We start from the raw sequence: 13453 nt of genomic DNA, 5'->3' as shown, positions 1-13453 counted from the left end.
CTTTCAAAAATGCAAAAAGGAAAAGGGAGATTTCATGGCCATGAGGTTGCCCCCTAGTGAAGGATGGAGTTTTTATGGCCATGAGGTTGTCAAGCAGTGAAGGGATAGCATCAATGGAAGATCATTCTAGTTTTCATCCATTTGGTGGAAATAAAAATTACATGTTATGAGGGTCTTCATTTTAGCTCAATCAACCAACAAGCACAATATACGTGGCTTGGGTGAAATTGACCAACTAACTACTACATGCATTCACAAAGGGATAAGCACCACTGATTTTGTATATGAAAAGGCATTAAATAAATGAAAGCACTGCCTATAATCTCTAGTTTACTACAATAAATGTAGATTTTAGCTCTAGTCCACATTTACAAGTATATAACTATCTCAATATAGTAAATAGCAAATCGATGACATCTATGAGATGGCAAAGCATGTTAAGAAAGTAGCTCTAATCCATAAAGCGAATAAATCCCATATCTCAATTCCAAGAAAGCAATTCAAGACACTATTTTTTTATTGTATCTTATGAGCTATTCATACATTCATTGATAGAGCTCTCCATACATTCTTAGGGTTGTCCATACATTCATGTCTTAGCCTTCTTATGCTTCCATGTCAAGTGATACCTCATAGTGGAAAAACTTACTTTGATCCAACCATTGGAGAATGAAAGAAAGTATTGAATCTCAGCATTCAATGTTTGGAATTATGTACAATTTGAGATCACCATAAGATTTAACTAATGGCCTTACTAAATCACTTCCTTTTTAGCCACATAAGCAAATTAAGGTTATAGAATAACCAGGAAGTTTACAGTTCTTAGTGCTATGACAAACCACTTGAGATTCTACCCATGACCATACGAACAAGCTCACTAATGGCCTAAAAAGAAAAGAACTCATTGATGCAAACTTATTGATTTGGACATAAACTAATATGCACACATTGAGATGTGTACCAAAACCAACTCATGTTGTAGCTTTCAAGCCGTATGCAATTCTAGTAATGACAAAGAAAATCAAGGCAATAAGAAGATGAGTTTCTAGTTGTTACAATCCAACCCATGGCCCACAAGCAATTAACCTACACTAGTAGAATTCATTGAACACAAAATCATTGATTTGAAGGTTATCATTTTGTTAAAGTTTGATCCCTCTAAGGGAGCATGCCTACCCATATTAAAAGGATCCAATAATACATACAGAAATAGAGATAAAAGATCAATGTTACATATCACAAGAAAAGATATTTTCACATATGGACAACGTATATTGTGCAATGTATGAGTTGAATGCAAAATGATAACATGGTGTTTTGTTTTCCAGGTGTCCTAGATTTTATACCATTACGATAGAGCAAGTAAACCTTAAAGTGCAATATCTTTGCAGCCCCAACATCCCAATGTTGGAGCAATCAAAAAGCTCTACACCAACCCAATGCAATGCGTTGTCCTCTCCCCATTGTCTCCATGAATGGACTTGCCCTTTGGATGGATAAGCCAAACCCAACCTCCATGACTTGCAAGATAATAGATTAATGACTTGTCATGTGAACCACAAGACCCTTCAATTGAGCCAATGAGACAATGGAATACGAAAGACCAATGCCATGCTAGTATTGGTCTCTAATCGTAGTGAAGGGACTAGCTATAGTCCCATTGTACTAGGAGTCTACAAAATAATTCTCAACTCTTACTTTAATGTGCCACTTTCTCTCTCAAGAACAAAAATAAAATGGGGCAAGATTTGCTATGAAGGCTACACATACAGATAGTTACAACTTATGAACATCTTTCAATGTGTATCATTAAAGGAGGAGGAAGTAAACAACTAGAAGCCAATGTAGTAAGCTTTAATAAAAAAGATTATCAAACCATTAGATTATTTACAGATATGTGAACTCACAAGTACATAGACGTAAACTTTACACAAAGAACAACTCAAAGCTAAGATCTACAATTCTCGAATATGCAAATGTAAGTTTTTAATACAAAATTTACACACAAAATAAGGCAGAATTCACAAACAAGCGTGGACATGAAGAAAAGAGGAACATCAACCAATCAGATTTTAGAGCCCATTTGCAAGTGTTTCACATATGTCTGCATGTGGCTGAGGGCATCCTATGTGGATCGTGAAAACTATAGTTTTCTTGGGTAAGCTCCCAAGGCCACCCATGAGGCTTTCCGCCCGCAAAAAGAAAAAAGATATGCTCTAAATAGGATTCAAACCCATTACCTTGTACCCACATTCCAAAGACCCTACCACCAAGCCAACTATATTTAGTGCACATGTAAAGGATTAAGGGGTGGACACTTTAAGCTCCAATCTGAAAGCTTAAGAAAGAGCAACACATGAATAAACACAAACTAATGTGAGACTAACAAAAGACATTTCACAATATCTTTGCTTTGTAAACACACTCACTAAGGGGCTTATGTCATGGAGGGGGAAAAGAAAGGAAATAATGATGGCTGTTTTGAATGCTTTTCCTTTGTTGGAAGAGCCTAATTTGGATGTTTTCCTCTGATCCATGACATAATGATCCGAGGGAAAATGAGATATGCTATAAAAGAAAATGTCACATCAATGGTTCTCAAGAGTGTGGGAAATAGCACCTTGAGGTCTAGAGCATGGAGTGCTATTCCCCATGGTCCCACCCTATTTCCCACCTTTTCCCCTTCTATTTCCCATGATGCATTTGCACAACATGACACAAATAGCTATTTCTTAAGTATTTCCCTTCCATGACATAAGGCCCTAAGTCAAGTGAGGTTGACTCGACGTGTCTCTTTAAGGCTTCAACCAAAAGCTGTGCTCTTTAAACAAGCTTAGCTAAAAAATGGCATCGATATTGTTGCTAGCTGCATTTAGTAGCGCTTATCCCATGAATTCAAGAGCTGAGCATGCGATTCGGGTTTTTGGGTGTAATGTGCATGCATCCAACTTGGACGAATGTTAGCAATTCAAATTCTATAAGATCCAAGGTGGCCAGGATGGCATCGTCTTTCCACGTAGACATGCGGATAAGAATCGCTGGAGAGGGAGTGTGAGCTTTGATTCTGTCTCAAAATCAAACTCGATGTAAGAGACCTACCTCCAACAAGACTTTATTAGGCTATCGGTTGTCCATCACAGCAGACTACAATAACTATGGGTTGCAAGTGGCTAGGCAAAAAAGGAAAAAGAGCGGTGATCTGCATCTGTTTGGGTGCAAGCTTACTCCTCCAACTAATCCGGTGCAACACTCTTGCCGCTCATCCATCAACCTCCTATTCCTATTGTCGAACAAGCGCACAATGACAACACTTCAAATTGAATTATGAGGTTTCTCAAATGCTAATTGGGCAAGAGATATCGACTCCTTCAACAGTACTTTGGTAATGGTTTCACTCTTATCAAACAAGTGGTTAAACATTGTTGTAAGGCCTACTTATATGACATTGCCTTTTGACTTACACAACCATTTTTAGCCTCTTTCTACTCATAGAGTCGTGCATAAGACAACATAAGGGGTCTCTACATATACCACAAGGTGCTATCAAACAACTAGGCTACGTCGAATCACCTCAAAGTTTGTTAGTAAAAATCTAAATGATCAATAATGGCAACCGGAAGAAATCCAATGCTTTTACACCAAAATCTCACCTTGGGGTGATATTGGTAAAAATCACATTGATAATTGAAAGAATGTCCAATCTTTTCCAATGAGAGAACACAATAAAGATGTAATGGCATTATTTTGTAACCCCATCACTTAGTATTGCACTTGCCCTTCCCCTTCATTGCTCTTTACATTTGCTACAAATTCTCAAACTTTGGGGATGAGCACACCACACTTTGTGTGAGCTCCAAGGCTATTCTATCAATCTTCCGCTGAGTGCAATTTCGAAGAGACTTTTGACCCCCACAATTGTGCACAAATTCTGCAAATTCTTCCTCCAATTCCCAATGCAATTACTAAAAATTACACACCTTTGAGGTCCCACCGCTTTTTGTCTTACGCTCTTAATTCAACTAGTTCAATTACATGTGATTTGATTGTTCTATATTGGGTCTACAAAATATTATCGTTTGGGAAAGTTCCACAAGATGTGTGGGCTTACTTTGCTTGAATATTTCATATATCACCAATGTATTCTAATGCATCACGACTGACATTCTTGTAGTCCTTGGAATTTAAGAATCTTGCAACAATGAGGGGGAGCATTGTGTGCATTGGGCTGTAATGCTCTACACAGAAAGAATACCATAGGCAAGTGACTGGTGTTTCTATAATAGGGTTTTGGATGAGAAAGTGCCCTGTTGTTCTGTTCATTGCTTTTTAAAGCTATTTTACTGACTAGAAAAAATAGTAAAGGCTTTCCAACTCAATGAATTTTAGATAACTTAAAGATTTCTAGAGCTGAAAATGAAGCCTAGGATAGTGGCTAAGCCAAATTTTCCCAATACAAACAGATGATTAATATTAGTGTTCAATTCAATTTCCCTGTCTATCTGAAATCACAAATTATACATCGTCCTATGAAATGCCATCGAATCATGTTTTAACAATCACGTTCAAGTACCACTTTCTCACACAGCAAGCTGGCCTCCACTTGAATAAAGCTGTGCATCATCATACTACCCACATTCGTCATTAACACCATAGGATAATAGCAACTTGCAACTTGGACTATATCAATAAATGGTGTGTCAACAACTCTAGACTCCCTAAATGACCCTCCCGTCTATCTCTATGGCATGATCAAAAGTTCAGGCAATATACATCTGCTTGTTTATACCAACCCACCACTATCAACATTGCTTCTACAAATCAAGTGACACTTTTCCACTATATGAATAAAATAACAGAGTATTATTAAAGACATTTAAACATCATCCTCAAATCGCCGACCAACTACAAGTCAAGGACAGACGAGCCAGGCTGGATTGATGGGAGAGAATGAAGCCATTTACTGCAGCTTGTTTACTTCTGTCTTTAGACTTGCATCAGCGGAATGGAAAGTAGGATACCAAAGTTCTTACCTCGAGGGACACCAGTGTTTCATCCTCTGCACACCTTGTATCCGTCTCATCTACCCTCAACTTGAGAACTGATGTTCAAAAGATAGTCTCGCCAAGCATACCCTACCCTGCCCAGTAAGTCTGTCCTTTAATCAACTTTTCATAGCAGAAGCTTCAACATTCTTCCTTTCGTCACTTCCATATGCACATAAATAAAATTGAAGAGACACAACGAAACTATCACCAAATAAACATCAGGACCAACGTTCCTTCTAACCAAAGAAATACACACAAATGTGTATCATTAGGAAAATGCATAATACCGCAAGTCAGAATCCCAGATAAAAGGAGTTAAGCACACGTTACAACTTAACCTATACAAACACCTCACACATTACATGGAACCAAAAGTTCCAGGAAGAAATATACAACAAATCCCTGAGAGAACTTGTCACTTAAAGGGCCACACTTTACGTATCCAGAGAAAAAACCAGTCATCCAAATAACTGCAGATGGTTCAGAAGTTAACGCTGCAGATCCAGTGTTTTGCAAGGCTTTCAACATGCATAGCTTCACTGATGGGCTACATTCACCAAAGGCAACAATAGTAGCACTTGATTTGATATCAGTCCATGAATACCTGTATCACCCTGACAAAAAAAATAGAGCCATCAAGGCAAAAAGACGAGAACTGTTACAAACCAAACATATTAACAAAATCAAAAGCAATATATACCAGGATCACAGCGATGACAAACCCAGAAGCACTCCACGTATATATTCAGTGAGACAAACATGAAACTGCTTAAAAGCTTGAACACACACATACACACACATGAAGTGAGCGGCAAATCTAAGAATAAACAAAAACTTGCACTAGAAAAAAACAGGGTTTGCAACGGCAATGGCTCTCACCTTTGACAACTCTTTACTTGGTTCTCATGGGCCAAAGAAAGGAGAGGAGATTGCCCTCACTGTGAACAGACCAAAGCCCACGGGTATAACTACCACATGTTTACCCATTCTATGATCCTTGCAATGACTTAGCCTGGATTCGAATTGTGATTTCGTGCACAACCATCGGTTCCAGCCACACTGTCTGCTCAGCCCTTCATGCCTGCTCCAAAATGGATTGCACGGATGTCTGGGCATAAGACAAGGTTTATTCAACCTTCTAGCCCTGACCGTACATGCTCCTTCCAACCCTCAAAAGAAAAGAGGCCCTAATTGAATCTAAGACACTGATTTGGAATAGCAGCTACCCAATATAGACAGTCCATAATCAGCAATTTAAAAATCGCAAATCATAAGAAAAGAAATTTGACCTGGAAGCTGAGTCACATAGGAAAGGTGCAGAATTCAACAAAATTTTCACCTATAGAGAACAACATCAGCACATCACCAAGGAAATACTTGGTTATAGTGCGATTTTACTTGATTTTACTTGTAAGATAAGTTGCAATGCCTAAACCAACCAACAGTAACCCATCCATGAGAACTCAACACGAGTTGCGCCATTTCAGGACCTTCATGGTACATCAAAAATCCACTGCATGTTTTCTGTGGACTGTCACACTAATGTTTCCAAATTTCACAGTCAAAGGCAAGGTATGCAAAAATAAGTGCTACTTCCACTTGACTCATTTTGAGTACAAGTGTTACACAAACCATTTGTGTTGTGCCCTAACAGCTTCAGCAGGTCTTTTACCTGACAATATCAAGTGGACATGCACATTTTAAATGGATCTAGTGCTCAGGGATGACTCAAATGTAGGGTCCACAGACATAAGAGTCGATTCCCAAGTTTTGGAGAGGAACTGGCATTTCCTTGGATTCTGAAACAAAATGTGGCTTCAATGCCTCATTTTTGTTTCTAGAAAAGCTGCAAACAGTGCGGACAACTTCATTAGAATTTCTTTCAGTAAAGAAAAGTCTGTTTCTCGCAAAACTTCAAGTGAACAATAACAGAGGCTTGGATGAGCAATTAAAGTTGAAAAACACAACATCAAACTAGGCCATCTACTGATTAACAGAGAGCTCAAACTACCAGCACCACAGCTTTACCTTATAGTTTCCTCCATCAGAAGGGCGATGAAAACCACCACTCTCGATATATGGAGAAGAAAACAACTTTGATGTTGGACTATTGGCATTTGAACTAGCCTCTTTCCTCCAAGATATAGCAGACTTGGAACGCAAAGTTTTTTGCTCTTGATTGAATTTGTTTTCAATTACACCTAGGCCAAAGTCCTGCTCCAAAGAGAGCCCCTCCCCAGCACCCCTAAATGTCCAGGAGGAGGAAGAAGATGCTGATGAAGGTCTGGTCATCTTTGACGATAAGTCCTCTTCTTTCCATCCTACTCCAATGTTCCTCTCAAACAGAGTCCCTTTTCCTTCCTTTTCAAATTCCAGATTGAATGACGCTTCCCCGAGCTCCTCTTGTCTTGAAGCAATTGCATTCATATTAGTAACATCATCAAGGAGATGCTCCTCGATCTTTCCCTTCTCAACTTCTTCCTTGGTCCTCTCTTCAGCTTCCCTACGGGCAATCCGCTGCTCTAATTCCAGCAATTTCCGTCTTGCTGCTTCTTTCCTTCTTTCCTCCTCTGATAAAAGCTGTTTCTTCTCATCTTTCCATGACCTCCTTTCTTCGTCAAGCTTCTTACCAGGGTCAGCTTGTTCTCCTCTAGCAGCAAGTCCCTCTGTCTCAACCCCCCTGTGCATAGACTTTCTGCCACTGTAATCTGACCCTTCCTCGCTTGTTACCTTGACTTCCATGTCCTTGTCTTCGAATTTATTTTTATGTTCCTCCTCCAACATATTTTTAGTTCTCTCAAGCTCTGTTTCGTAAACTTCCCTCTCAGGCTCGTAAGAGCTTACCCCAAGGGTTGGAGCCCTACTTCTCCTGAATCCAAATCCTTCTGGAGGTTGATGTGCAACAGATGGCTCTGCATAGCGACCATGTGGTATTCTAGAATCTGAAGCAGGCCGTGTCTCTTTTGAAAACAAATGGTCTCCTCCACTTGCATGAAAACCATATCGCCGGCTGTGGCGTGCATCATGCCCAAATCCTGGATTATGGCTCACTGCACCTCCACCGGCATAAAAAGTTCCCCTGCTGTGAATAAACCCAGTATCATTGATATCAGGTCGCCGAAAATTGCCACCATCATTGTGAAAATTCCCATATCCTACCTGTCTATTCACATGCAGATCCTGATTGTAGACCTCCCGGGTATCTCTGGCATCCCTGTTGAATGTCTCCCTGATATCTCTGTTATGATATGTCTCCTTAAAGTCCCTGTTGTAGGGCTCCCTCGAATCTCTACTGTATGGCTCCCTGCCATCTCTGTTGTTATTTGCATCCCTTCCTAACCATTCTCTACCGTGCAACCCTTCTCTCCCTTCAACAGCTTCACGCACAGGGCCCACTGCCCTTCTGAACAAACCAGGACCTGATCCCTCCTTGTTAAAGCCATTTTGCTGAACATGACTTTGCGATGCTTCACGGAGAGGGCCGACAACCCTCCCAAAGGTGCCAGAACCTGACCCCTCCTTGCCAGAGTCTTCCTGCTGAGCATAGCCATCCCCCTTTCCGAATCCAGCCAAAAGCCCATCCTTAAAAGCTGAATTATTCGTGCTAAAATTGCTCTCTCTTTTAGATGACAAGCTTCTAAGGTCCGACCCATCAATGGGCGCACTTTCACCCAGGTAATCATCTATTCCATTTTTTGTTATGTCACCATTCCTGGAAGGTAAAATATCCTTGTGTACTGAGGTCCATGGCAATTCCATCTCAGTGTTGTAACCTGACTGCCGTACGTCTATGTCAGTGCTCTCCTGACCCACTTGAAGACGCCCATCTTGAGGTCTCAGATTTTGTCCCTTTTCCCTTTCATCATCAGTCCAGTTGCCACTGACATGATTCAACTTCACCAAAGGTGGGGGCCTTAAAAGAGTGCCATCTCCATATCCACCATTTGGTCCAAAACTTTGGTTAGTCGATGCACCCAGATTCTTTGCATTATATGTGGCCTCTTTCTGGATCTGTTCTTGCTTCACCTGCAGTCGCATAGGCTGGGCTGGTTGAAGTTGAAGACCACCACTCCCAGTTTGGGAAGAATCACTTATGATCTGCTTCTGTGCATTTGCCTGTTGCTGATGAGATAGTTGCTGTAATTTTAGTTGTTGTTCCTTTATCTCCAGCTGCTTCTCCCGCTGCTTATGTTGAATTTCTTTTTGTCGCTGCTGTTGAGGAGGAGTAGGAGGTCGTACAACAGAAGCTTGTAGAGTTGGAAATTCTTCACCACGGATTATGGCAGCCTTGTCTGCCGGAGGAGGAGGATTACGAGGTGTTAATTCACTACTGGCCTGCATGGCACGGCGAGAGGGAGGTGCATAGACACTAGGCTTCCCAATAGCAGCAGCAGTAGGCGGTGAATGAGAAAGCGGCTTCAGATCTTCTGGCAAGTTATCCTGTGATCTTCCAGGTACTAGTTTTCCAGCAGTAGCACCAGTCAGGTTTCCAGAATCAGGTGCCAGAATTTCACCCTGAGTACCCTTCAACCACCCTGGCACAGGTGGGCTGGTGGCTACTGACACAGGAGTATCACCGCCAGAGGTTTCACGCTTCAGAGAAGGAAGATTCACAGGGCTGGGGATACCAAGTCGTCCAGGCTTTGGTGCTGTAGACTGCCCTCGACCAGGTCTTGTGAGCACAAGCATACCACCTTGCGTGGGAAGGCGAGATTTACCAGAGCTAGAGGAATTGGCACTGGCATTTGCAGATCCAGATTGATCGGGCTTGCCATAGGATTCATTCAGATTGACAGAGGCAAACTTGTTCAAGCGAGCCATCAGCAGTGGATAAAAATCCAACCAAACTGCATCAGCTGCACACACAAATAGAAGATTGCATGGACTGAAAATCTGATTGAATTAATCTTCCTGTAAATCATCGAGACCCAAAGACTGACTGGTGTCAAAAAGAGAGAACGTGAGCAATTCAACAAGAACAAAACCAAGATCCAACACAGAGGTGATTTGATTGTTGTACAACAATCCAAAACTATATAACCGCTATAATCAATGCTTACACCTGCTTCGAGATGCTCAAAACTAACTCCGAACCCTGTCAAAGACATCAAAGTTCAAACTGATCATCAATTGCCGACGTGAAGCTGTGAAGCAGCTCTAAGCTAAGGGAAAACAGATGCTTACAGAGATCAACAGAGATATTGGACGAAAGAGCACCAAAGAAGTGCGGTCCTGCGGCTATGAAATAAGGGTACGGCTTTTTCTTTTTAGCATTAAAAGTTCAAACGTCCAAAAAGAGCATATGTCAATGTAATGTTACGGCCAAGCTGTGATAATGGAATCGATACATACGAAAACGCAAACTTAGCATATTGTATCCTAGCAGGGAGAGGAAAGCATGTACAAATGGGAAGGAAGGTCCAGTAGCAGAGAGTGGTACAAGCACGGATGCACAAGGAGAAAATGAGATGTGACCCAATCTGAACCCAAACACATACGGAGGTATCGCAGATGTCCAGGTCCATCGTGAGAGGGAGAGGAGTGGAAAAGCTGGCTAATGAACGAAGGAAACGGCATGATCAGGGAGCAAAGGAGGAGCAGCAAGGTGGATGAGGAAGGAGGAAGAGGCCGGAGGGGGAAAGAGCCGGGGGGAGGGGGCGATGGGGGAAGGAGTGATGTACCTTAGAACGCGGGCGGCTTCTCTGCAGTGAATGGAGACGGTGATGGAGGCGATCGTCGATCTTGGTTGGAGGAGCTGAAGGCGATTTTCCGCGGAGCTGCGGGTAGAACTGGTGGGCAGCAACGGGATGGGAAAAGGTGCAGAGCTGTGCAGCAGAGCGGAGAGGGGAGCTGGAAGAAGGTGGGGATGGTGGAGGAGGAGGAAGATGGTAAGGGAGGGAGGAGGAAAGGGGGGAGATTGATGGGTGGGGGGGGGGGGGGGGGAGATGGGTGGGTGGAGATGGGCGATGGGAGATGGGAGAAGGGAGGATGAGAGGAAGATGGTGGAGAGAGATGAGGGTGGATGGAGAAGCAGAGAAGAAGCAGAAGAAGAAGAAGAAGAGGCAGCAGCAGCAGAAGCAGAGCAGAGCAGAGCTTGCAAGCTCAGACACAGACACAGAATAGCAGAGTAGTAGAAGAAGAAGAAGAACTAACCGCAACAACAATGACTCCAGCCTGAGTCGATGAAGAAGACGATGACTCATCAGCCCACACACAAATTATTATTCATGAATTTTTTCTCTCTCTTCCCTTTTCTCTCTCTCCCTCCCTCCCTCCCTCTCTCTTTTTAAATTTTTTTTTCATCTCTCTTTTTTTTCTCTCTCTTTTTTTCATTTAACGGAACTGACGCCCGCCGGCACCCCGCCGTCTCCCCCCGTTACCCCCCTCCCCCCCCCCTTTGCTCCCTCATTACCATATTTACCCCCCCCCCCCCTTTGTCGCCTCACATTAACAAAATTCTTCTTTTACCTCTCTCTATATATTGTCTCACCTCGATCGACATTTATGCCGCCCTCAGTCAGCAAACTCACTCGTGTAGGGAAAGGCCGTGGGGAGCCCCTTTCCGGGAAAGAAGCTCGCAGGATTCTGGCAACCGGCCAAAGGCCATGAGTCGAAATCCGACCGGATTCCGACCGGACGGAATAAGACACGTGGCCCTTTCCGACTGTCAAGGGAAGCGAGAAAGGATGGGTCATCGCCACATGGCTACTAGCCCGTTGTCTAGTCCGCCGATTTTGGGGAGGCAAATTATGCACTTTAGGGTGCTTTGATCGGACAGTGGAGATTTGATATCCACCAACCAGCAACCTTGACGTTTATGAGAGTGACTCTTATTGTTGTTGAGTGTGCTGAGTTCCATCTCCAAGATCAATGTCTAACGACCCCCATGAGGGCCCTGCCTTCTGGTTTTGACATTTTAAAAAAAATTTCTCTTCTTCTTCTTCTTCTTCCATCTGTAAACATGCTCAACAGTAACGTAATTCATGCATCAATTTCAACCTTCTATTGCCGAATATCATCGAAGAGGCTACACTATTAACATCTTGAGATAGAAGCTAACATGGAGGGGATATGTAAGACTCACTCTCCCCAACCCTTTGACGGCAACACAAGCAGCGAGGTCAACTCTCCCCTCATAAAAATGGCTCATCCCAAACTCACCCTAAACTCAACGCACATGTGCTCATCCTCATTGAAACTAAACTTTATTGCTTTTTTAGCCCACAAAAACTGGCTGAGATTTTCTTTACCCTTCATTTCAGCAATACATGCATTTTACTTGCATGTTGAAAGGTGTTGAAACCAATTTCCCACATGAGTAAAACATATTTTAGGTTACAAAAAATGTTGTTTTCTAGCTATAGACTTAGGATGGGTTCGCCATGGAAATAGCCACTTTTCTAGAAAACAAAAAAATGTTGCTAGAAAACAAAAAATGTTGTTTTCTAGCTTTTCGACTTAGGATGGGTTGGCCACCATCCACTTCTCTTCTACTATTTCATAAATCCACATTCTACCTTGGAACCTTTATTCACAATGGGCATACTTAACCTCATCATAGCTTAACAACCACAATCTTTGGCCCCACATCATATGTACAACACCTCATCCTATAGGGTTTCCAATCGAATGGGGTGGCTTGCAATGTCCAAATCATTATCCTTGGACCTATGGGAGTTGCAATGACCATTTTCTCGCTAGAACCCCATCCTCAATGCCAACAATCCATGGGCATTTAACTCTCCCATTGTTAGACCACGAGTACCCAAGAAAGAACCCTAGTTTGTAAACTTTTCATGTTACAACTCTGAAAATCTGATTGCTCATGCCAATTCAATAATGTTTATTCTCAAGAGATCACTTGTCTCATATTCTCAAATGAAGGCAATAATCTATCAAAATGCAAACACTTGCATCATAACCAAGCCAAGCTTATCCATAAGGCTAAAGACAATCACTGTTAAGGATCTAACGTTTGGTTAGATGCATGACAAATTGTCCACTCTAATAAATCGTGACTTCAATGTCAATGAATACTTGACCATTTGACTACTTCCAAGCCCAAGGTGTGGTCCATTTACGAATAGGAGGGAGTTCTAAAAATGCATATCTAATCTAACTATGGTATGTGCATGTAAGGAGGGGACTTCCAAGTTCAAAATTACAACATGTATATGTATGGAAGAGGGCTAAACAATTGTGCAAAAGGATGTAGAATTTTATTATAGGGCTATTGTAAATATGTGCTCTCTCTCACCTGTTTTATGGTTTGTTACATAATGAACGCCCTAGGCTTCCAAGTATTTAGATCCCAACCATACGTGGCTATGCTAATAACACTGAAAGCATGTGTGTGTGTGTGTGTGTGTGTGTGTGTGTGTGTATTCACCCAAAAAAAAGTGTGTGTG

At 42.0% G+C, this 13453-nt stretch overlaps 1 protein-coding gene across 4 annotated transcripts; it reads right to left on the bottom strand.

The window, feature by feature from the left end:
- Window positions 1-4731: 4731 nt before the first annotated feature.
- Window positions 4732-11227, bottom strand: LOC147891103 (uncharacterized). Of its 4 annotated transcripts, none has more exons than XR_015542556.1 (4): window positions 10727-11227; window positions 7074-9901; window positions 6718-6891; window positions 4732-5659 (listed from the first exon to the last, which is right to left on the bottom strand). XR_015542556.1 is itself a non-coding variant. In XM_087389098.1 (4 exons), the coding sequence occupies exons 3-4, from the start codon at window positions 9864-9866 to the stop codon at window positions 6883-6885; spliced, it is 2802 nt and encodes a 933-aa protein (XP_087245224.1). In that variant the 5' UTR covers window positions 9867-9901; window positions 10108-10140; window positions 10727-11227; the 3' UTR covers window positions 6354-6882. The 4 variants fall into 4 exon arrangements, 2 of the variants coding, with proteins under 2 accessions (XP_087245224.1, XP_087245223.1); XR_015542555.1 differs by lacking the exon at window positions 4732-5659 and adding an exon at window positions 6354-6384; XM_087389098.1 differs by lacking the exon at window positions 4732-5659 and adding an exon at window positions 10108-10140 and having other exon boundaries at window positions 6354-6891.
- Window positions 11228-13453: the final 2226 nt, after the last annotated feature.

Source organism: Dipteris shenzhenensis, chromosome 18 (genome assembly GCF_047967505.1).
Source record: "Dipteris shenzhenensis isolate YYH24624 ecotype China chromosome 18, Dip_SZ_1.0, whole genome shotgun sequence".
NCBI lineage: Eukaryota > Viridiplantae > Streptophyta > Polypodiopsida > Gleicheniales > Dipteridaceae > Dipteris > Dipteris shenzhenensis.
The sequence above is the reverse complement of the archived record's forward strand: the minus strand, read 5'-3'. Positions and strand labels throughout refer to the sequence as shown.

Excerpts from the sequence above, each read along its gene's own strand:
- LOC147891103 (XM_087389098.1), bottom strand. The coding sequence starts at position 9,866 with ATGGCTCGCTTGAACAAGTTTGCCTCTGTCAATCTGAATGAATCCTAT.